General features: G+C 39.2%; 1 protein-coding gene across 3 annotated transcripts in view; it reads right to left on the bottom strand.

The window, feature by feature from the left end:
* ROBO1 (roundabout guidance receptor 1) overlaps window positions 1–26,189 on the bottom strand; it is a 1,046,134-nt gene that overhangs the window by 137,560 nt on the left and 882,385 nt on the right. For all 3 annotated transcript variants that reach the window (XM_054047011.1, XM_054047019.1, XM_054047026.1), the window contains one exon: window positions 16,301–16,458. In XM_054047011.1, coding sequence (XP_053902986.1) covers window positions 16,301–16,458 — 158 coding nt within the window. The remainder of the gene's footprint in view (window positions 1–16,300; window positions 16,459–26,189) is intronic.

Below are 26,189 nucleotides of genomic sequence, written 5' to 3'. Positions count from 1 at the left end.
TTTGCATGTCCAATCATTCTATTATTTTAATATTGTGTCTAAGACAGGGTTGAAAACCTAGCATTCAAAAACTTTTGGGGGGATTTGATGACCTTTCCTCCTTTGAAAATTTGCCTGGCATTACTTTCCTCCTTTGAGATCATTTCTCTTTGAACTGGGTGTATATTCCTAACCTTTCTGCCTGTGAAACAGCAGCTTCCTTACATGCAGCAAACCCAGAAGTCCATACTTCTGATAAAGCATCTCAAAGGCCATGAAGTGAAAGTCAAGATCTGGAGTCTGCAATGTTTTGCTCACAATATTAATTTTTGATCAGATAGCATAGTATACCATATCTCGGACAAAACAAGAACTGAAATCTCTGAAGTCTTCATTAGTTTCTAACACAAGTTCTCACATAACATTGTGTGAAGCTTTGTTCTCGTCTAAAGCATCAAAAGCATCCTTAACATGATTTTGTTTTGGATGGATTGCTTCTACCCTTACTGACCATCTTGTTGTGCTTTGGCATTTTAATGTAATGCTAATATGCTTTTTCAATACACCCCAACTACTAGAAGAAGCAGAAAACAGGGTATTCAGTCTCTGGACAACTTCAAAATATACAACTACTTGGGGAACAACCACTGCAGCAGCTTCTCCAACAAGATTCAGTGAGTGGGCAGCACATGGACAAAAGATACATAATGATTTAACTGCTGAATTCTATTTTTCACACCTTTGTATGCTATAGCCATGTTTGCTCCATTCAGATAGTTCTGTCCCTGCAATCAGCCATATCTAAACAGTCTTTTTCTGCTACTCTAAAATAATTTCCATAAATACCAATCCCCTGTTCGGCATGAACAACAATGAAGTCTAAAAAGTTCACAACAACCTTCACCCCATCTTTCAAAACCTCAACATACTTCTTAACACTTGAGACATTTATTCTGTTTGGGAGAGGTCTGAAGTGCACTCAGAAGCTTTCTTAATATTGTCAAAAATAACCTGCCATACTTTTCTTGCAATCCCACTGATAAATTCACTTTGAATTCAGTTTGATAAGTTTTGCAGTACAGGCTTTACTAGCTTCCACATGATCCTGCAATACAGTGTCTCTCTTACTTCTCAAGCAATTCACGTAAACCCCAAAAAAACATTACGAGGACTATTTAATTTCTTGTCTGAATCTCTCAAAGCTAAACACCTCTCAATGGAGTACAGAAAAAATATCCAAGAGATGTCACAAACTATTGCAATCTCATATCCTTCATCAACTGTTCAACCCTTTTCCAATAGTTCTGTAACTTACATTCAGATTGCCTCCACATGTTCCTTTGAACAGTCATATTGGCACACTTGCCTGCTAAAGTGGAAAAAAGTTTGTGAGCCCAGTTTTATAGTTTGCAAACAAAGATGAAGAAGGAAAAGAACTAGAACAAGGAGGCAAGAGTTGAACTGTACATCAACCAAGACTACTCATGTAACTTTCCACTAGGAGTTTTGACAAAGAACCATAATTGTAATACTTGCTTTCCTTTGGGTTTGCTAGGTGAAAAGTTGTGTTCTAAATTAACAATGGGAACATTTTCTACTCAAAGATAGCTAACAGAATGTGTCACTTGTGGCCAAGTAGTCAGATCTGCCTTGTCAAAGTCAAAATTCTGCCCCATGCTTTCAATAATCAAACCACTGTGTGCGAGTTGGGGGGAGCACTGAGAATGCAGACCCCCTTCCAGTTGATTTTTTTAAGGTAGAAATGAGTCACTGAGACCCACACACAGCTTCTAACAAAGCTGTTGCCTCACAGAGCTCCCTGGGCTCCTGCTGCCTCATACAGCTGCCCAGGTTCAGTTCCACTGCCCCACAGGCAGGCACTGCCCACTCCTTGGCCCATTCATCAACACAGGGGGAGTGCAGCACAGCAGTAGGAAGTTGCAGAGATAACAGCCCTGGGGAAGGGCAACACAGCCTAGAAGCTGGGGAGAGGTGGGGAGAAGCTGCAGGAGTCATGGACTCTCCCTCACCAGCCACCCAGCACCTTCTGAGAAAAGCTCTGAGACAGGCCAGTTGGGAGGGATGGGGCAAAAAGCAGCAGGGATGGGAGGGTAGAGGCAGCAGCCCCAGCACAGACTCCGGAGACTCAGAGAGGATGCCCTATCCCCAGTGTCACTGCACCCCGAGAGACCCTTGTGACCCAAGGGCAGAGATAACAGGGGTGCATAAGGGTTACAGGGATCCCCTGGTTGCAGTATTTGCATTCTAGTTTAACAAAGAGCCCCATGTAAGGTTTCTGCTGAAAGCCTGTGTCACATGAGTCATCATAATCTTTGCAAAAGATTAGGGGACTATTGTGTCCTATGTCTTCCAACAGAAGTCTATTAGCATATTGTGCCAATGCTAATGAAGGGATTGTGGGGATTTCAAGAGAAGAAATGAACAGGAAGAGACAAACAGCAGGGAAGGAAACCATGTTTATGGGTAAAGAGCAAAGGACTAGTCTAATATATGGAGGAGTGTAAAAAGTCACCCTGGCATCCTTCGTCCGGGGAAACAGGCCTTCAGTGAGCTTGAGCTCATGAGAGAAAAGTCTCAGGTATCCTGGTTGAAAAAAAGGACTTTGGGTAAGCAGTATCATATTAGACAAGAGGGCATCTTGTTAGTTAACTTTAGGCTCTAGAACATGTGTCATAATTTTATATGTAGCCCTTTGTTCCCAGTATTTCTGTTTGCTATCATAAGAATCTCTATTCTTTGGTAAATTAACTTACACTTGCTTTCTCTATAAACAAATGTAGATGCTGTGTGTTAAGCAGAACTTTGTTTTAAGTGTAACTAAAAAGCTGTGTCTGGTAATTCTGTGAGTGTCCACTCACCACAGCAGGACGCTCAGAGGACTTGGGGGTTGGCGTGTCCCTATCACTAACCTGCATGAGGGACAATGTAACCTCCTGGGTTGAGGGGAGAGTGATTGTGTTGCCTGTGGCAAGGAAAGTCAGGGTGCTGATCCCTGGTAGGTACACACAATGCTACCTCATGCTAAGGGCAAGTGGTAGCGATGTACTTCATAACCCTGCATCCTCTTGGGAAGTGTCACTGCACTGTCACTGCACCCCCAGTCCCAGAGATACCAGAGACAGGGGGTGAGGGGTAATAGGAGCCTATATAAGAACAAGACCCCAAAATCGGGACTGTCCCTATAAAATCAGGACATCTGGTCACCCTAGAGAGACCTGCAAATCATAGAGAGACACCCCCCCCGATTCCAGTGAATTTCACTACAACCCCCACCCCCAGAGAAACTCCCAAATCTGAATGAACCCCCAATCCTTCAGACCTTCACTGCACCCCTATTCCCAGACAGACCCTCCCCTGTTTTGGTGTGGCTGTCAATGACATCACAATGCATTAAATAGAACCCTGAATACATCATTTGGGGCACTGAATAGGAAAGGCCCATGACAGAAGAAAAGAATGAGCAATTAAAACAAAAACAAAACAACAAACAGCATCAAAAACAGAAGCCCTTCATGGGCCCTGGCCCAGTTCTATTGGAACCATTTGATCCCCTCTCTTTGCACAGCCCTGCCATGCGCCACAATATAATCTGGGTAAAAAGTGATTCTTGAAACCTGGGAGGAAAAAAATTCCCAATCAACTGCTAAATGTTGCACTAGCGAGTAGAAACAAATGATCTGTAGCCATTAGAAAGATAAAAGTATCATTCCAGAAATACTGAAGTCAGCTAACACGATATTAAATTCGGAGACGTGACAAAAATCAAAAACTCAGATGAATAGACAAAACAAAAAAATCAAAATCAAACTGCCACTCTCAATGTTTTCAAGAAATACCATTAATCTTAAATTCCAATCCAGGTTTTAGTCTCCAGCTCCAGGTGAGTTTATTTTCTAGTGTCTTACTATTTTTCATTACTTTTCTGATATAATGATTTCAAGTTGCAAAGAAGAGTCATTCTGCCTGATTACCCAAGTCTCCAAACCACACTGTCTGTACTCGGCTAGCTTGATTATCACTTCAAAAGTTTTTTTTTTTTTCTCTTAATTAATTGGCCTCTCAGAGTTAGTAAGACAACTCCCACCTGTTTATGCTCTCTGTATGTGTGTATATATATCTCCTCATTATATGTTCCATTCTATATGCATCCGAAGAAGTGGGCTGTAGTCCACGAAAGCTTATGCTCTAATAAATTTGTTAGTCTCTAAGGTGCCACAAGTACTCCTGTTCTTCATATAATTTGTGACAGTCTCTCAACATTTTTTGTCTAGTCCTACATGGGAGTCTTGGGTGACATCCAACCAATTTGATGTCAGTTCCATGCTTTTGCACATTGCAGATTTCAGTTCTTGGCAGAAGCCTGACTAGAGGTAATTTAAGTGTATTAGAACCAGAAAAGACAGAAGTACACTGCTGGGTCAAGGAAACCCAAGAACTGAAAAATTATTTTTGAAGTACTGTGCTTTGGATTAGACTTTTCATATGACCAGAACATCACTGGAGATTTGGTAAAGCAAAACTATCCAAACAAGCTGAAATAAGCAAAAATGAAGTAGCTAGAACTTAAAAAAAAAAAAAAAAAAAAAAAAAAGGGGGGGGTGGGGGTGGGGGGATCAAAGCAATCCAAACAAGGGAGCTCTAATCATTCACATCTGTTCCAGGCTCCAAAAGTCACTCCTCTTCCGCCCTATTTTTATTTTACATTTTTCTTTTTTGATTATTAGATATAATATTTGCCAACTCAGCACACTGATTGTTGAAGTTTTTTTAAACATATTTTTAAAGTTAGTGTCATTTTTACTTTACAAAAATAAATCATAAAAAGTAGGCTATGCAATAAAGCTTCAGTTAATAGATATCTGAGATTTCCATTTTAAGTGACAATATGTGGTCACTGCTGTCAGCAAGTGACAAGGAATAACAAAAATGCCAAGAACATTCAAATATATACTGTCTACTCTTGCTCAAGAAAAAAAAAATGCAAAAATCCCTTCCAGAAGGAATAGGCTTTGCTGTTTAGAAAGGCAATGTGGTGAGTTGATTTTGCTTGATTCAGTTTATAGCAGATATAACTGAAATATAACTACTGCTGTTGGATAACTTACCTGCTCTCTCTCTCTCTAGTTCGGTATAAATGGACAAAACAAGAGCTAAATCTAGCACCTGATCCAATAGTCGCTAACAGGAATTGGGAAGGGGCATTCTCCATGGAAGGATTTAGAATCCAAAACTCTCACCTGCTCTTGTACAACACAAAGCTCAGTTTTCTGACCTTCTCGGCCCCATTGCAAAACCCCCCATCCACTCAAGGCTTTCCTGGGGGGGGAGGGGTGGATTGAGAAAGGAGGGTTTTTTTCATTTGTAAGTGATAGGGCAGGCAGAATGCTTTCAGTGTGAAGATTTTTGTCAATGTATTTTTTTTTCATGTGCCAGCAATGCCCCTCTGCCATGTACATTGGCCAAATCGGACAGTCTCTACACAAAAGAATAAATGGACACAAATCTGACATCAGGAATCATAACATTCAAAAAACAGTATTGGAGAACACTTCAACCTCTCTGGTCACTCAGTAACAGACTTAAAGGTGGCAATTTTGCAACAGAAAAGCTTCAAAAACAGACTCCAACGAGAAACTGCTGAACTTGAATTACTATGCAAACTAGATACTATTAATTTAGGCTTGAATAGAGACTGGGAATGGCTGAGTCATTAAACAGATTGAATCTATTTCCCTATGTTAAGTATCCTCACATCTCTTGTCAACCGTCTGAAATGGGCCATCTTGATTATCACTACAAAAGTTTTTTTTCTCCTGCTGATAATAGCTCATCTTAATTAATTAGCCTCTTAGAGTTGATATGGCTACTTCCACCTTTTCATGTTCTGTATGTATATATATCTCCTTACTATATGTTCCATTCTATGCATCTGAAAAAGTGGGCTGTAGTCCACGAAAGCTTATGCTCTAATAAATTTGTTAGTCTCTAAGATGCCACAAGTACTCCTGTTCTTTTTGCGGATACAGACTAACACGGCTGCTACTCTGAAATATTTCTCCTGCAACATCTAATGATACTATATATTCACCTGTAAGCATGCTACACAGGCAAATAGAGCCACACTCTAGATTCAGATAATATATAACAGTCTTGGATACAGAAAATAGCAGTATTACCCTTATCCTGTTTCTCTCTCAGATTTGCTAACATGCTGGTCCACACATTTATTTGCTTCCTTGCAGGTAGAAAATACATTGGGTGTGCTTATTAACACTAGTCTTCAGCATGACTGTATATAATATAAACAAAGTCTCCTTTCAATTTCCTGAATTTTCCAATAATTGCTAAACAATCCTCTCTTTTTTAGTATGAGAGAATTTTTTTTTTAAACAAGCAATTTAGTTCTTGACATATTAAATCACCTTTGCTTCCGGCCATTCAAAAAATACAATCCTGAATGCTCTGAGTATCGCAAGTAACCCAGGCTGAGAGAACAACCATCATCAGTTTTTTTCAACTTCATAAGAGGGAATCCTCTTCCAGACTCCAATTTTATCATTTCAGATTGTCCCCGAGTTTCAAAAGTCTCAATAAGCCCCTTTAACAAGAAAATCCTAATATCCTCTACTCTCAAGTCTTATGCAATTCTCAAAGATCAGATATCTAACATATTTTATTTGCTACATAATCTAATCCAAGCTGCAGGCATTTATTTTCTTTCTCTACCGAGGTTATCAGTTCATGACCAGGGACAAAAGAAATCTGTGGAGAACTGTGGCTCAGTTTAGGAGCCTTCAAATTCTTTCATATAGGCAAAGTATATGCAAGAGAACTTATTCTTTCCCCATTCTTCTTTGCTCTACTTTTATATTTTAATGCTATATATCACTGTAAAACAAAGTGTTGAAAATATGTCTGAACAAATAACGTGTTTTTCATAGATTCCAAGGCCAGAAGGGGGCTATTGTGATCATTTAGAGTGACCTCCTGTATAACATGGGCGATAGAACTTCCCTAAAATAATTCTTAAGGCGTATAATTTAAGGAAAAAAATTCAATCTTGATTTAAAATATGTCAGTGATGGAGAATCCACCATGACCTTTGGTAAACTACTTTTGTTACTGCTGGATCAAATACCGGAATATGGGGAAAAATTGCAATATACTGGATGTTACACAGTACAAATGTCTAGCCCACTTTAGATGGCAGCTACATAGTAACTGCTTTTATTCACTCTATTTTTTTTTTTGAAGAAAGATGAAGTATCTTAATCGTCCAGAAATCACAGGAATATGCAATCCCTACAAGCCTGTAGCCTACGTAATGCATATAACTAACCAAAAATGAAGAAGTGACACATAAATCCAGCCACACAGAATAAGTGATTTACTGGTTAACAATGTTAGCTGCTAAGTAGTCAAAATTGTTCTTCTCTTGTAACACTGAATTATGATACATGGAGGAAGTTCACACTTTTCTTAAAGCTGCAGTTTCAGTTTCTTTGAATGCAGACTCGGAAAAACAATGAGTCACATTGTTAAGGCATATCTTTGCCACCAGAGTTCCTAGGAGGTCAATTTTGTTGTTCATGAAAAAATGAGACCTTGTCAGATTCAGTAAAAATCTGCAGGGAATACCCCGAAATTCACATAGTTCATGAACTTTCCATGCTGATGCACGTTGTCCTGCATCATGAGGCTTCCCTCATCTAGTTCTACATGGCAATATTTCATCTTGGAGATCATGATGAAATGTCTCATGTTTTTGGTTATTCTCTGCAGGTGTTTAATCGCCTAGTGAATGCTTCTTTAATGTGATTTATAATATCCGAAATGTTATGCAACAACCTGTTGATTAAACTCAGAGTGAACAATGGAGCACTTAAATATGGTGGCAATTCTTTGTACTGAGAAAGATTCAGAAATAATATCTAAGACTGATTGGCACATTTTTTAACAGGTACATAAGTACTGCAAGAAAGATACCTGCCACCCCACAAAACTATCAAACGAAGTTGACCATAAGAATCAGGAGAAAACTTTAAAAGGCAATCTAGAAGGGGAGAACATTTTGGACCCTAATTCCTTTAGCTTCTTCAAAAATCCCAACCATTACTTTTAGCTGCATTGTGGTAGCACCTAAAGGCTCTAATCAGGAAATACTATAGAAATGTGGAAGAAAAGTCAACTCTGCCCTGAAGAGCTTAAGGTCTAATTTGAGACAAGATGTAACAAGTGGGTCTGACAAACAAATAAACGGAAAGGGGAGACAGGAAGAGGAAAATGAATATCAGATCACACAAGCATTACGGTAGTTATTATCCAAACTGATGGCACAAAATGAGAGATAATGATGACTCTGAACTAGAGCTTTAGCAGTGTGGACAGAAAGATGATGTCAGATCTTGGAAACATTATAGAAGATGTAGCAGTGGGATTTGAAACATCCTCCTCTACCTTCAGTGTTATTGGTTTGGTACCAAACTATTTTTCAGTCTTTAAATTCCTCTACATTGCATGACAAGTTAACAGACATAACCTTGGTAATATTTTCAGCAGAAACAACGTTAAAAATGTAAGAAGTGTAAATCATTAAAATAACTCTTCCTCATCCTAAAGGAAAGCAGACAATAAAAGTATCGATCAGCAGAGGAAGGACGATGAGGAGGGGAGAGAGGGGCCAGCCCTTCCAGGAAGTATATGTGAGGGGGACTTAGGAAGAAGGAAATTGATGAGGCAGGGAAGAGAAGACAGGCACCAGGAGAACAGGAAATGGCTGTATATCTGCAACTGATTTCTGCCCTTTAAGCTCTTCTAAAAATAAAAAAAAATTAAGATGAAATAAAATATTTGCCTGTGATTTCCTTTGACCTATTCCTTTATTTGTTAATGTACTTAGGACTTAAACCCACAACTACCTCTGCATGTGAATGTTTTCATTATTCAGTGAGTAAGCATTTGCAGGACCAGACCACTGAAATACAAGTTCTTCAGACTGGGGACTAGTCTCTAAACCACCTTACACGTTTCTGGGCATTAATAGATTCAAAGATTCACAGATTTCAAGGACAGAAGGAACCATTGTCATCTGACCTCCTGCATAACACAGGCAATAGAACTTCCCAAAAATAATTTCTAAAGAAATGAATAAAAAGATAGGAGGGAGGGGGAGAAAGAACCGACAGGAGAGAGAGAGAAGGAAAGGAGACATGTACACACACAGCATAAATACAATATTGCACCCTGATAGTGTTTTAGAAACTTAGCCAAAGGGAACACTCAGTATCAGAAACCTAGCACTTAGGTTAAAAGCATTACTCTCAAAACAGACAACCACAAACTCTACTCCATCAATTTGTTTCCTCCTCCTTGATGCACCTTTCCTGACTGCAATTTATCTTCTGAAGGAAAGGCTCCCCTGGATACAGATGGGATTAATTTCTGCCTTTTCTTCTCCCAGTTCCCTACATTAGAAACTGATCTATTTTTACTGATATGCATAATGTTTTCTTCTTGTTGTTATGACAAAGATCACGTTAGGATCCAGCTACTTCATATATTTTTGTTCCTGTTAAAGCAATGATGCTGTGAATAGTCTCAAAAATTATTAACAGGTCCCTTTTCCAGTAATCTAATTAATTAACAGGAACACTGTGGCAAACAAACAAAATGTTTCTGAGTGGATGGTAGCTTTGATGGAGTCATTCATTCCACAGCAGCATATTTTTGCATACTGTCAAGATTTCATCACTCAGTTATGGAAAAATAATATTTTTCAAAACACACAGAATGTTTCATCCCCCTGATATGCTAATGAAAGGTCAGATAAAAGCAACAATAGAGAATTCAAGCTACAACTTATCTAAACAAGAGTTTAAGTCATTCAAAAATGTTTATGTTACAAGACAACCACACAGAAAGGGGATGAAAACCTGTATACAGTATTCATCCTGTACCTTTGATCTTAAAAGCTGAAAATCTTGAACAAAGAAAGATGAATGCCACCTCAAAGTTTTTCTTTCAAAAACTCAAATGAGGATGATTCAGGATAAATGATAGACAAGAGTTAATATGAAAGGGGAAAAACTGGATTCACAGAATTGCACCCAAATTTCAATTAAAAAACTCTGCTTTTTTAAAATCAATTGCAAAGGTATGCTAACATGTTACCATCCCCTTTCATGTATATGTAAAGGAATTCTTCATATTAAATTTTTCATGTTCAGTGTTCCCTCTTTTTTCCACCATCCACATTCTTATTTCATGTGAACAATTAGGGGGTGTTTCTGACGCTTGGGCTAGGGGTTGTGGGAAATGAACGGAAGCTGGAAAATCCTGAACTCTAATCCTGGATCTGAAACAGGATCTGTTTGGGGGCTTGTGCTACCAAGTAACCTCTCTGCATACATTTTACCATATGAAAACAGTGATAATAAGACTCACCCCTACTTTACTGTGATTTAGTGAGGCTTAATAAATTAAGGAGCAACTGCTACTGAAAGAAAAGGCAACCTAATGGGTAAAAGTTTATCTGTAAGGAAATTGGGATCAAAATAATTAAATAATTTGTAATTCACAGTTTTAGTTATTTTGGTGCAAGTCTGTGTGGACACTCTTAGTTCAGAATAAAAATGCTCTATTTTGATGTAAATTGAACTGTTTTGTTAACAAAAAGAAACATGGGCCAGTGGTGAAGGCACTTCCTTGGACTCAGGAGACTTGGGTTCGATACCCTACTCTTCCACTAACTTCCTGTATTACCTTGGATCACCATTTAGTCTCCTGGGCATAGTTTGGGGGAAGGCCTGGGCATTGTCCCCCAAACTGCAAGCCTCAGGCAGGCATGCAATTTGCCCACACGCGCGCACACACACACGCAGCCCCATTGGCCTCACTGGAGCTGCCCGCCCAAATATAGAAGTCAAACTATGCTTATGCTTAGTCTCTCTGTTCTTTGGCTCCCCACTGGTAAAACAAGGATAACAGCACTTCCCTACCCAAAGGTATAGGACAGGGGTGAAGATTTTAGTTATAAGATGACTGGGTGTGTTCAAATCCTGGTGCTTACATAGTTTCTCCTACAATCACAAGGAATATTTGTGAAGATAAACTTTTGAATAGGAAATTTTATTTTAAAAGTGTTCAGAAAGTGAAACCACAGCTATTTACCTAGCTGTATTTAAGTTTAGCTGTTAGGCTCTCCAATGGTACAGGAAGGATTTTTGATTTCCAAGAAGTCCCCTATGCAGTTTTGCTCTGACACCATGACAAACATTTTTAGATGCAACAGATTAAATTAAAGATCAACATTTGCCCCACACATTAGATTTGCAATTCAGAAGACACAAACATGGATTAACCAGATTTATAAGCATATGCTTTTATACAACGGAGTAAAGAATACACTTGAGGGAAATCATTATTAGCTTTAATACTCTGAGAAAATTGCTTTGGTCAGATTTCTTTATAAAGTAAACCAAAAGAATTAGACTGTAATTCTTCACACAGCACATCACTCACACAGACACACACACACAAAAGTGTGTACAGCCTACACAGAGGCTGACCTGAGCCAGAAACTGCAGAGCCCAATACACTTGTGGTCAATGAGGAAGTCTGTTTTTATAATTTATCACTGATAGCTCAGTCTACCCTTATCTTTTTTCATATTTGCTCCATTTACTGTACTTCATGACTTGATAAAATTCTATTTTTATTTCACTGTAATACATATTTACTCACCACACAAATGGACAAAATTATGCAAAGGTTACTAACATCAATTTTTATTGTGTTACCTAAATAAATGTATCAATTTCCTTAATTCTGTCGGAACAAAAGAATATTTTGTGTTTATTGTGCTCTTCATGAAGTTGTGCCTTAATCTGGAACTAGTTTAACTGTGGGGTGTTTCCCCCCCCCCAAAAAAATTAGATTTAAATTAAGCAGTGCAAATACTAACTCAACAGAATCTTAACTATAAGGCTGTAGGATGTCTCAATCTTTTGCTCTGATTTTGTCTCAGGAGCCAAGCTATTGCCTATGTGCCTTATTTACCTTTCATTGCCCACAAACCTCGTGTCAGTTGCTGGCTGGGAAGTCTCAATCTAACAAGTCCAGGACTGGCACTGTTGTTATCGAAGAGAAAGAATTCTTTAGATTCTGGAGGAATTTAATAAGTGGGTCGTTTCATGGATCAAGACTTCTCTGAAGGTGGTCCATTTGGGTAACATGAACCAACCCATAAACCAAAAAAAGTGTGATTTTTTTGACTGTTTATATCTTATCACTTAACAACACATACAATGACTTCAAAAATTCAGATGCTACAACATTTCCCACTTCTAGTTCTCTTAAAATGGCAAGAGATTTAAGCTATTAAGTTCTGAAGGTCTTGTCAATATCAAAGATTTGACATGAACTTAACTATGGAGCCGCTACTACCAGCACTTCCGTAAGTTCTCAAGTTCATAAGTTTTATACATACACATATCCACCTATTTTACCCTTTGGCTTCCATGTGCCTGCAATTTCACTGTGTTTAAAAGTGGCAGGTAACCCCAATCTTCTGAAGTTTAATGGGTGACATTTTAATGGGTGAAATGGAAGTTGGGCCATTGACTTAAGTGGATCCAGGACTTCACCCAACATGTGTGGAAGCACAAATATAAGATGCCAGGTAAGAAGTGGCCAATTAAACCTGACAAATGTGCTTTCAGATGTTGCTTTCAAACCTATTCCTTCACCATTATTTTAGTCATCTTAATGGTTTAATCCTTTCTGACTCTATTCTTGGATGAAATAATGCTACATAAGGAATTTCGGTTTATCTATACCTCACTAAATTAAGTTTTCCAAATCTTTTACTTCTCTCCCTTAGCATGCTGTCCATTCCTGGTCCCATTCTCTTTGTCTCCAAAATACCACCAGAAAAAGAAGATATCCATTGTTACTGCAAAGCTGCTAAGACATACAACTGAAAGTGTATTTATCCTTCTTGTCAAGACTCCTTTTACAGCTGTATAGAAATGGGAATCTGAATTATAATGTAGTTTCAACCTCTTGTCTGTATAAGAAATATGCCATGTTATTAATAGGGCTGATTAAGACAATGCCTGGCAAATATGATGTAAATTCATTCAGTGGAGTTTGCCATCTCAGCAACATTAATTTATACCTCTGAATACAAAATGAGCATTTCAGCACAAGACAGTATCTGAATCAAGTTTATTCCTAGATCTACATCAAATCCTGTTTCTTGTTTTTTTGTTTGTTTCTTTTTAGAAAAAACAAACTGAAAATACAAAATGATTCTGTCAGGTGGAGTGATGGAAGAATGCTAGTTAAATAGGCACAGTATATAATCATCACAAAGCAAAAACAAACTTGCGTGCTATTCCTCCACAACAATCACAGATTTAAGACCATCAAAAATACAGATGGTGTTGCCAATTAATGCAGGTTTCGTTTGTTCTGGGGTGTGACTTTGTTCTCACAGGTGGGTGAACAGCACTTTTAAAGTGCAACAAGAAAATGCACCACATTAAAGAACACCGGAAATTCCTACAACAGAATGAATGGTAGCAATAGACAATACATGCTTAGAATGCATTTCACAGAGATACCTAATATTGCTTTAATCTTCTGCTTACCTAAATTCAATAGACTTTACACAGCAAGGAAATGCAAACACACATTTTAAGTTAAGGGGATTTCTTTTGAAACAAATAATAAATATGGGGCCAGATTCACAAAGAAACCTAGGTGTGCTGAAACTAAGTGTTGCCACACCTAACTTTCAGGCTCTTGGAAAAACACTGCAATTCACAAAGCCTTAGTTAGGTGCCTAGACTCCCTATACAATGACTGGGGAGAGATAGGTGCCTTAGAATGGGATTCACTAAAGCAGGGGTTCTCAGAACAATTTTTTTGGTGGCCTCAGAGTGTGTCCACCATCCCGCGCTGAGCCGAAGCCCACTGAGCACACACACTGGCCCCATCTGTCTGCAGAGGTGCTGCCCAGAGCCCCCAGGAAGCTGCATGGTGCTGGATGCTGATCTCCTGCTGGCGGTGCTAGCAAACACCAAGGTAGCCAGGCGCAACAGCTGGGCTCTGCAAGGAGGAGCCGCTGCTTTGCCCCACCCCCACTTCCACCCAGGAAGCTATAGTGGCTGTAGAAAAAATACCCTGGTGGCCGCATGCAGACATGGTGACCACATTTGAGAAATGCTACACTAAAGCCAGCATGCTAGGCGGCTTCTCCCCTAAGCTAATCAATGGGCGGTGCCAAGTGCTCCTCCACCCCCTACCCCCTACCATTTTGTGTAAACTCATCGACAGGGGCTCAACTACAGTACACAAAGCCTGAACACACTTACCAGATTGGGCCCCATAGACGAATCAGGTCCAGGAATACCTATCTTCCCCCAGTTAGGTTATCACTCTGGGATTTAGGTGTCAGGAACCTGGCCTGGCGCAGGCTCAGAGGCAGAAACATAGGGATCTTCAAATGCAAACATTTTATGCATTTAAAGGATTTGGCTGCAGCTGACGGGGGTGGGTTATGAATCCCAGTGGGGCCTGAGTCTGTGATTCAGGCATTTAAAGTGGCAGTTAGACATACAAGTCCTTTTGTGAATCTAGCCCAGATTTCTATAAAGTATTTTTAATTTGATAGTTATGTGGTTGAAAAAACACCCATCATTATACACAGCTGTTTCTTGGTTTGTAAATCTATGGTACTAAATACTGAAGCTTTGTTTTGCCCCTAGGAAGGAAAACAAAAACAAACAATTTAGATCTCAAAAAGGAGCAGTCATTTTGAACCTTAGTTGCTGGGTTTTTGTGTGTTCATTTCCTACAGTGGTGATTCATTTCAGCAGGTGATTAAGGTATAAACAGTATATCTCCAGTGTTTTACATCAGCTTAACACTAGTAATTCACATAATGCAGAGATGATCTTATAAGAAGTACATTTTCAGATGTTGCTATTTCCAACCATAGAGAGCGATGTCTTGGATCACCATGTTGGCAGCATATAAATGATTTTTGAACTCTTTATGCATTAGCATTACTAAAAGCCAGTTAGGCACAACTGTTTATGGTTTTGCATGTCAAAATTAAAAGATTGATAGCTTTCTGATTTGCTTTTACCATACTCGAGAATAACCCGTGCACTACACGCTTCAGCCTACATAAGTGTATGAAAACACTTCTAATGAGAAGAGAGCTTACCTCCAGAAAGCAGAATAAGTATTATCTCCCTAAAGAAATATGATTTTGTCCCAAACACCTTATTATACTTTCTAATCCAATCCATAACTCTGCTGTGGGAAGTATAGCAGAGACATTTCAAAGGAATTTAATAAATGGTTCACCTACACTACTAATGGGTCACCTTTACCACTGAAGTATTACTTAGCTTGAAAGAAAACACTATGGAGCCTAGATACCAATAGTAATCAAAAGACAAAGATTATGTGACAGTGGAAAATGTGAACAATTTTATTTTCACAAGCTACAGATTGCAACATAACTCTCAAATGGACCTGGTCAGACATTTTCTTTAGAAGGAATTTTTTTTTTTGACAAAAATACCTTTTTCTGAAAACTGAAATTTTCCACAAGAAAATTTGAGTTTTGTTGAAAATTTTCAATTTTCCATTGGGCAAATCAAAATGGCAGCTCCCTGGCTGACCACTTGTAGAGACTGAAACTGAGAAAAGTATCTAGGAGGGCTACTGTGGTGAGGTCGCTTAAGCACCAGCCTCCCAGCTCTGGAAGCCAGAGACTCAGCCTCCCCGCATTCCCACAACTTTGGCACCCAGAGAAGCAGAGAGATGGGGAACTTAACCTCTCCAGCACCCAGACTAGAAGAGTTGTGTCAGACTCACTTTGCACATTCCCTTCTCGTGAAAAATAGTGTGGTTTTGACGTTCAGAATGAAAATTATTTGTAAAAATGCAACATTTTTCTTAGGAAGGGATTTTCATTCTCTGGCCAGCTCTCCTCTCAAGCAGGGGGATGGAGTGTGTTGCACATGATCATTCTAACAATGCACAGCCCACAGTTAGATGGTATAAGTCTGAAGTTAGACAGGATACATTTCCAGCTTTGTGCAAATGAGATGCATCCTCTGCAACATTTAGGGAAGGCAACAGAAGGGCAGGAATACAGAGGGGCTGAAGGTCTGCAGCTCAACACACTGATAATGGGTAGATTAGTGTTGTTTGCTGAGGAATGATGTGAATGGAAAGGGGAAAAGATCAGTATTCTCAAATGTCAGATTTTTACACTTACTGTAATTCGTTCATCTTTGTCATCCAGTGGGGACCCATCTTTTTTCCATGAAATAGTGGGTTCTGGGTGGCCTCTTGGGGGTTGGCATTCCATCACGGCAGGTTCACCCACAGCTACCATTACATCAGAAGGGTTCTGTCTGAAGTCATCTCGTAATACTGTAAGAGGGAAGACAAAAAAGTCATTACTGACACATCAGTGCACACTAGACAGCAACTTGCATCTGAAGAAGTGAGGTTCTTACGCACAAAAGCTTACGCTCCCAATACTTCTGTTAGTCTCAAAGGTGCCACAGGACCCTCTGTTGCTTTTTACTAGACAGCAAAGACCTTTGGCTTCTAATGGCCACTTTAACAAGTCATTGTTTTTGTTAGGACTGAGAACAATTAAATTATACAATGATTTAGGCTACAAAGGAGATCTCCAGTGAATAATACTCTTCTTGAACTATGCTAGATAGGTGTTAGATCTCATCTAAAATTAAATATCTCCAATTATGGTTTTTCTGCACTGTCAGCTCTCCCCATTACCTTAAGCCAGGGGTCGGCAACCTTTCAGAAGTGGGGTGCCGAGTCTTCATTTCTTCACTCTAAGGTTTTGCGTGCCAGTAATACATTTTAATGTTTTTAGAAGGTCTCTTTCTACAAGTCTATAATATATAACTAAATTATTGTTGTATGTAAAGTAAATAAGGTTTTTAAAATGTTTAAGAAGCTTCATTTAAAATTAAATTAAAATGCAGAGCGGACCGGTGGCCAGAACCCGGGCAGTGTGAGTGCCACTGAAAATCAGCTCGCGTGCCGTTTTCAGCACACGTGCCATAGGTTGCCTACCCCTGCTTTAAGCCCTATCCACACTGGCGAACATCCATATTTGGTGAAGACATTTTTAAAACTCATTCCAATGAGCACAGTTTCAGCATACTTCCCCAAGTCAATGTCATGCAAAAGCATGTTAAAACCAAAGAACTCTGTGGCACTGACAGTGGATTTGTTCCGCTCTATTTGAAGTAATCTAGTGTCAACAGAGGACAGGACCTCAAGGCTATGTCTACAATGCCCTGCAGTTCAGAACATAGGTGTGTGAGAATAGCAGTGTGCACCAAAGTGCTGCGCTGTAACTCCTGTGTGTGGATGCTGTGGGAGCGAACTAAAAGGTTCCTAGTTTGCGTTAATGTAGTTCTCTTCAAACGGGACTACATGAATGCAAATCAGGAACCATTTAGTTTGTGACCAGAGTGTCCACAAATGGGAGTTACAGCGCAGCACTTTAGCATGCATTGCTATTCACACTCCCATAGTCCGAACTGTGGGCAGTGTAGACAAGCTCAAAGAGGGATCTGCAGAAATCCGTGCACCAAAACCCATGAATCCTAGATATGTTGTCATTTGTTACTATCTAGGACTTAGGCTCTGTGACGCCTTGAGTGACTTTATGGAGAGTACAGGATTAATTAATGATGCTTCATGCATCATTTACTAATCATGTTTTATACTCTGGTGTTAGGGGGTGTATGGAGGAGAGAATTGAAGGGGAAGGCATTCTGGTAAAATTGCTTTCCTCAGCACTCTCAGGCTTCACAGATCTTTTAATGAGTGGATCATGATGCTTACATCCGGTAGAGTGAGGGTAAATAGGAAGACAGATCAGATAGCTGCTTTTCCCCTCTGCGTAGCATGCTCGGGGATGAAGAAGCAAAGAATGCCTAGTGTTTTTAGTTGGCTTTTCAGGTTTGATTGACAATTTGTTTAAAGGAGAAAAGAATAAAATCTATTGGCTGAATCTGTTCTGTTTTCAAGTCTAGAAAGTGGATTTCCAAAAAGATATTACTACCCTTTTTGTCCAGTCTACGCTGACCCAAGAAAGCATACTTGGCCTAAATAGATAGAACCCTTTCCCATAAGGTTCAGCTAACACAGATATTTTCTCTTTGTGAGCTTAGAAACAGTGTCACAATTTTTTACATAAAAATTCACCCAGGTTACATCTGTTTTCAGGGGAAGGACACGTCATTTTTATTTGTCCAAAATGGCAATTCAAGGACTGATATTCTAGAGCAGCTCATTATCTCCTCTCCAATTCCCAACAACTTTTATGATGGTAAACCTTCAGTAAGTTCAGTTGCTTCTAATGCCACCTCTTCTCTTCTTTGCCCCTCATAACACACTGATTATTTTTATTTGAATTTCCACCAGTCATAACTAGGTTACGGAAGCACCAAAATGTCTAGCAGCATGGTGTGAAAGCTAAATGTATACCATGGGTTGAATGTAGCAAGTAGGAGTTTAGAAGCTATTTAGCATACACTCTTAAAATCCTACATAACCCAAAACCTTCCATACACACTAGATGCACAATGTAATGGACATGGGCTTGATATTGTTACTGCTGAAGTCAATGAGAATTTTTGGCCATTATTTTAATGGGAGGTGAATCTGGACCTCTGCCACTTTTCATTTTAGAACCTGCTTCTTTTTCCACCTCTCCAAAGAAAAGACCATAAAGGCAATAGAAACAAAAAGTTACACAATTTTTTAATTAAAACTAACTTATAGCACTTATTAACAACAAGGTATGTTAATTTGAGTTAAGTTGCTACACCAAAGTTCTATTATATAAGAACATAAGAATAGCCAGACTGTGTCAGATCAAAGGTCTGGCCGTATCCAGTATCCTGTTTTCTGGATGCCAATGCCAGATGCCCCAGAGGGAATGAACAGAACAGGTGATCACCAAATGATCCATCCCCTGTCGCCCCTTCCCCAGCTTTTGGCAAACAGGGACTAGGGGCACCATCCCTGCCCATCCTGGCTAATAGCCATCGATGGATCTATCCTCCATGAACTTATCTAGTTTTTTTTTAATCCCGTTATAGTCTTGGCCTTAACAGCATCCTCTGGCAAAGAGTTCCACAGGTTGACCATGCATTGTGTGAAGAAATACTTCCTTTTGTTTGTTTTAAACTTGCTGCCTATTAATTACATTTGGTGACCCCTAGTTCTTGTGTTATGAGAAGGAGTAAATAACACTTCTTTATTTATTTTCTCCATACCAGTAATGATTGTATAGACCTCTATCATACCTCCCACTTAGTCATCTCTTTTCCAAGCTGAAAAGTCCCAATCTTTTTAATCTCTCCTTATACCCCTAATCATTTTGTTGCTCTTTTCTGAATCTTTTCCAATTCCAATACATCTTTTTTAAGCGGACATAATATAAGAGCTGTACTGAGCATCTGAGTATGGAGGCTCTTCTTCGTTCCCAAGATTGTATCACTAGTATAAAGTGAAGAGAAAGTTAAAAGTATGTGCTGTAAAATAAAATAAAAAAAAAATATCAAGTGAAATGATCTTAACAAACCTTAAGTGCTTCTCAAGTCTGGAGGAGCTCATAAATTAAGATGCAAACCTATTAGATAGCACCTTGGATGGTTTTTAGCACCTTTGAAGCAACAAAGAAGTTCAATACTTGCCTAATAAAAGCAAATTACTTGAGTAATTTTCTACATTTGTTAGGCTTAGATCAGCTTTACAAGTGCAGTACCTTCTCTGTAAACTGAGACCTTTTCACAAATTAACCAACACATAATAAAATACCTTAGGAGGACATCAAAGGTCCAGGCCATAGAAACATCAAAATATTTTTTTTCCATTTGCTATGAATTATTTTGGCTCTAACATTACATAATGAAAAGCTAACAAAAAGTAATCCATTAAAGATTACTTCACAGATAGCGGTCATGTAATTATTTTTGCAGCTGTAAAGTAGATACATACTCCAGTTTTGCCTCAGGCCCTGGCAATCTTGCATAATGTTATAAATTTAAAGACTTCATCTCTTGCTGAAAAAGCAATTTTTCTTCACTGTCCTTTATAGTCAAGGCTCACTGTAAATTGAGAATACATTTCCTTTTGAAGATATATTAGCAGTATACTTTATAATCCAGTACAGTATGTGCTTTCAGTTATCAAAGAGTCAAATTTCACCATGTGCATCTCATTTCCAAGAATAAAATCGTTTGGGGAAAAATTACAACTAAAACAGGGAGATAATTTTAATACATTAACATGTAGAATCTTTATGAAGAAAAACACATGCCAGAATTTAGGAAACATTATTGGTGATTTTCATTCATATTGTGCTTCAACATTTTGTTAAACACAACAAACAATGACTGTGATCCTGTGCTCCTTGCACAGCAAGATAACTCCCTTTGACTTCACTGGACTGCATGAGGCTCTCTGAAGTTACTTGTTGAATTTAATCAGTGACAGGAATAGCTTTGACAAATCTTGTCTCAAGTCAAATCCAGAAATCTTGTATTTTGTAGTCAACAAAACAATTACACCTCCTGTATAGAATTTATCCTATGGCATAACCAATAGAAAAATTATTAAGAGTAAAAATCACTTGAGGGTAAATTTTTATTGACAATCAACACAGTAAGTAGATGCATAATACATTTGTGTAGGTCCTGAACAACATGTTCAGATACACATCACCATTATTTTCTTCTCAAGCGTTACTCTGATTACTAGAGCTGGGAAAAATCATTCTAAACATTTTTTTGGTGAAAAATGTAGATTTGGCAACACTTTTGCAAATTCATGTCAGTTTCACCAACTGTAAAAAATTTCAGAAAAATCAAAATGTTTCATTTTGACATTTTCCAAACAAAATGTTTCAATTTTTCAGTTTCAAATGACTTTTAATTTGGAAATTTACTTAAATTTTATTTTTAATAAAATGAAAACACTCACATTTGAAATGTAATGCAGTATTTTGGGTTAAATGAAGCCTGAAAAACATTTCATTTGAACCAAATTTTTTTTTTTTTTTTGCTTTTTAGTTCATCAAAAATTTTGAAAAAAATCTTTTCCAGTCAGCCTGAAATTTTTTTTCTGATTTTTTGAAACTGCCAGCCTACCAAAAAAAAAAAAAAAAAAAAAAAAGAAGAAGTTACTCACAGAGCTCTACACCAAGTAGGAGGGTGTGACATTAATAGCAAATATGGTTTGTAGGGTGCTCATACAATGAAATGAGTCTGAGATTGCTTTCTCGACTGTAGACAGCCTCCTCAAAACAAATTAAACAATAGTCCAGTGGTTCCCAATCATAGTCCAAACTCCAAAACAATATTTGTCATCCCAGTGCTGGCCATTTGATTCAGATCTGAAGTGGCTAACACTCTACTCTCAAAGAACTAGAGCAAGCATAGGGTTATCATATTTCCACAATCAAAAATGAGAATACTGGGACGGGGGGGAGCCCCGCTCTAGCCCCGCCCCCATCCACTCCCTCCCACCTCCCACCCCGTCTTCCCCCCTCAGAATCCACAACCCCCCCCGCTCCTTGTCCCCGACTGCCCCCTCCTGGGACCCCTGCCATTAACTGCCCCCTAGAACCCTACCTGTTCCCTGACTGCCCCAACCCTTATCCACACCCCCACCCCATATTCACACCCCCACCCTCAGACAGACTCCCACGCCCTATCCAACCGCTCCCCACCCCCTGACAGGACCCCCAGAACTCCTGACCCATCCAACCCCCTCTGCTCCCTGCCTGCCTCAACCCCTCTCCACATCCCCGCCCCATATCCACACCCCCTCCCCCAGACAGACCCCGGGGACTCCCATGCCCTATCCAACTTCTCCCCACCCCCTGACAGGACCCCGAGAACTCCTGACCCATCCAACCCCCTCTGCTCCCTGCCTTCCTCGACCCCTCTCTACACCCCTGCCCTGACAGCCCCCTCCAGAACCCCTGACCCATCCAATCCCCCCTACTCTCTGTCCCTTGACTGCCCCCTCCAGAAACCCCCTGCCCCTTCTCCAGCCCCTTAGCCCCCTTACCCTGCCGCTCAGAGCAGCATGTTGGGCTCTGCGCGGAGCCCGACACGTGGCTGCGCTCCCTGGCGCAACACACAACCCAGTCCCTGCCCCCGCACAGTGCTGCCGGAGCGGGGCGCTGGGCAGCAGGTGAGGGGCAGCAGGGGGGGAGGAGGAGGAGCTGCCGGCGGGCCGCTGATCTGAGAATGCAGGGAGGGAGGGGAGGGGACTAGCTCTACATTGGCCAGGCTGGACTCTGGCAGCTGATCTGAAGCTGGGGGGAAGGGCTCTGGCTGCTGGAGCCCCATGCGAGCGGCTGAATTTCCTGCAGCCATGCCCCCCTCTGTATGGGGGGGGGGGAAATCACGGACATTTGTAGCTATTTACAAATTCCCCCCGGATGCTATTTTTAACCCCAAAAGCCGGACATGTCTGGGAAAATCTGGACGAATGGTAACCCTATGCAAGCAGCCTTTATTGGCGGCTTTAACTAATGTCCCATGGCATAGTAATGCTTCATCATCAAATGGTCCATCATCAAATGCTGGTTCAGAGGACCATGACTGGTTCAGGATGCCCTGACCAACCAATATGTCCTGTCTCTGCCCCCCTGCCCCCTCCAGCCCAAGGGACAGACAGTGGTTGAGTAAATTACAAAGGAGATGGGAGGCGTGAACCCTCAGAAATGCTACTTGGTATGCAAGTCCTCTACTCATAGTAAAAATATCTCTTAACAGCAACAACAACAGGATCCTAATTATTTCATGTCTTTCAAGGTGGACACTATAAAAAAGTTCCTTGTACTGTGGCAAAATCCACAATTTGATTTTAAATTATGAAAATATAAATCATAATCCATGTTCCTGATTAATATGATTTTATTTTCCTTGTAAAGTCGTCATCCTATGTTCCTACACAAATAAAAGTCAGTTTTGGATTATTTAAGAATCATATGGTAATTTAACATGGAGAGTTTCTCTTCACTAAAATAACTGGTCACTCCCTTACCAATGCTTTTGAAAAGAAACAGGTCTCAGCTAACAAGCAGGTTTCCTCAGCTCAAACAAAAAAGTGCTAACAGAAGCTTCACTATGTCCAAGCAATACAATTTTAAAAATCCATTACACTGCTTTGTGTCAACATGGCTTTTTTATAAAGCTTGTCGTAGTATGAATTTGATGTTTAAAGTCTTCATTGTTTTAATTTTTATTCTTGTAACATTAAAAACAATGCTTCATTTTATATTTTCTTCTGATAAAACTAAGGTATATCTGTGTATTACCAAAAGTAATTTCTCTTTGCCTCTTATGTGGAATGATAAAATACTACATGAAACAAAACTTCAGAAACAAGCATAATTTAATGGGGAAAATATTGCAAAAGTAAGAAAATCTCTTTACTCTTAGAAGGTAAACATGTACGATGCTCAAAACTTTTAAACAGATAACTTCATTCAGAATGATTAATAATAATCAGGATTGAGAAAACCAATATCAATTATTTATCCTGAGTATTTTGAATCTGTTTTCAACTTTTCCACCAGCATCTTGCAATTTTCTTAAATGTAGCAGTATCTGAAATCATTCAAGGAACAATTTCTATAAACAGTTATTGGTTTGTAGGTTGTTTATGAGCAGTCCATTGTGAGTAGTCAATATGTGATCTATCTTTGTTAGTTTAAGGACTTGTCTTCACAGCTAAAAAAGCTGTTTTTCACCTTAGGTAATTAACGAGTGTTAGCTAACTGAAGTAAAAAAAACAGTGAAGATAAGGCACTTAAAGTTTTACTGGGAGATAAACTTGCCAAGGTCAACCCCTGGCCAGGGTATAGGGCTGTTTACTTCGCAGCAAAACTAAAGTGCCTGGTCTTCACTGTGTTTTTACCTCTGGACTGCTAATGGACATTAATTACTTTGAGGTGAAAAACTCAGCTTTTTTAGCTGCGAGGACATTCCCTTAAACACTCTCTAGGTTGGAGAGCAATCACCTCTTACCCTATTTTCCTTTTTTAGGGGCCAGCAATGATCCCCACACCTACCTACCTACTGAATGTTTTACTATGCTAATTTTCCAGCTTGCTGAACTCCAAAAGGTGGCATTTCTGACTGGGTTGAATACATTGTGACATCACTCTTGTCAGGTACCACAGCACTTCAAATCAGATGCTGCACTATTGGTGCCTCCAGAGTTCAGGATCTCCGTTCAGCAAGGGTATTTAAACATGCACATAACTTTAACACAATTTTTCGACGGGGCTGCTCCCATGCTCTGAGCTAGACACATGTTTAGGTTCCTTGGTGAATCAGGCTGAAAGTTATTGTCTGTTATTGCATTGCATGTCACTACAAAAAAGATGCAATGCATCAAAGGAATTCCCAAGACTATCAGAGTTGTAAGATCCCCAGGTCACACGTTAGCACCTTTGAAACTGTGTATGTTGGCAAAGATAGGTCTAGAGCAGATCACAATCCTAAATAGTAGTAACCTAAATGTAGTCACTTGTCCCCATTTTGACCAAAAGTTTGACATTTAAAAATCCAGGGAATGTCATATTTGAAACTAACTTACAAGGATAGTTTCCCTTCAGTAACAGAGGGTTAAAGGAAAAAATAAACTCCCTCAGAAACACAGGGAAATGAGAAGGGTTAAAGTCTTGAAACCTTTGGGCTGTTCAAGTGTATGGAAAAGAAAAAAAATCTCATTGCAGGAAATGACATACTGAAGCATGTAACCGTTGATTTTTTTTTTCTCTTCACAGTAGTATAAATTGGGAGTGACTTCACTGAAGTTAATTTTGTGACATGGTTGTTAGCATGGAATGGAAGGAAAAGGTTTGATTAATGATTCATTATTTTAAGGACCATTATGATTACCTAGTATGATCTCTTGCATAACACATAATTTTACCTAGTGATTCTTCTTACACCCAACACCTCCTCATTGAACTAGACCAGGCCTTTAGACAGACAGAGAGAGTGCTGATTTAAAAAGCCCAAGTGAAAAAAAAATTACCACATCACCTGGTAATCTGTTTCAGTGGTTAATTATCCTCATTATTATAAATGTGCATCTTATTTCCAGTTTGAAGTTTTCTGACCTCAACTTCCAGCAGTTGGAAGCAGGACTCGAGAGCACTTTACTATCAGATATCTGATAAAGGTGTGTCTTCCAGACCACTCATCTTCTTGGACCCTCTCCACACTTCAAAAAGGAGGTTGAAAAACTGAACACCTGAATTCCGTCCATGGTCTCACTAATACTGCCTACAGAGGTAATATCACCTGTTTTATACATCTAAGGATTGTGGTAGACCTTTTTGCTACATCACTGCATTAGGAGCTCACATTGAGTTGGCTTGCAAAACCATTTATTTCTCTGCAAGAGAATGCATTTTCTTTGGTTATAGAATATCAATTTTTAAGCTAATGTTCACATCATCAAACTTCAAGTTTTTAAAAACAAACACCTGACTGGTATTCAGACATATTAATTCTCTTAATATGAATTAGAAATATCATCATGCTGAATCTTTACTGCCAGCAGCAGGGTCAGCACCAGATCACTGCATAAGCTTATTTTTTATTTAAAGACTGTTTTTCAGGCTAACAAAGTCAAAGTTGAAACAAACTGCAGCAGCAAAAGACACCATATCATTTTTTTTTCATTTCTCCCACCACAATGGCCAACCAATTCAGTTTAAACAGTTGATCGATAAACACTTCACCCATGGTGTCTCAATGGAAGAGATTCTAGAGTTAATGAATATAAGAAGCGTTTCAAATAGAGCTCTTATTTTCTTTCTAATTTGATGCTGAATGAACTTAGGAGATGTCTTCTATAATTATATCCTTTTCCACTCCAGCCTTTCATATAACATGCAACATTTTATTTTTAAACTTTAAATTACACCTCATTAAAATTCTGGTGGACATTATAATGTGCATATAGTGAGATCACTTATTTTCTTAAATACTAGTAGTTTTTAAGTCTTTATAGACCTCAGTGTTATGCTTCTATGTACTGTATTATTTCAGCTTTTTTTATATAGAGAGTTTGGGGAA

Source organism: Malaclemys terrapin, chromosome 1 (assembly GCF_027887155.1).
Source record: "Malaclemys terrapin pileata isolate rMalTer1 chromosome 1, rMalTer1.hap1, whole genome shotgun sequence".
NCBI classification, from domain to species: Eukaryota; Metazoa; Chordata; order Testudines; family Emydidae; genus Malaclemys; species Malaclemys terrapin.
Note: the sequence above shows the minus strand (reverse complement) of the source record. Positions and strands in the feature narration are given on the sequence as shown.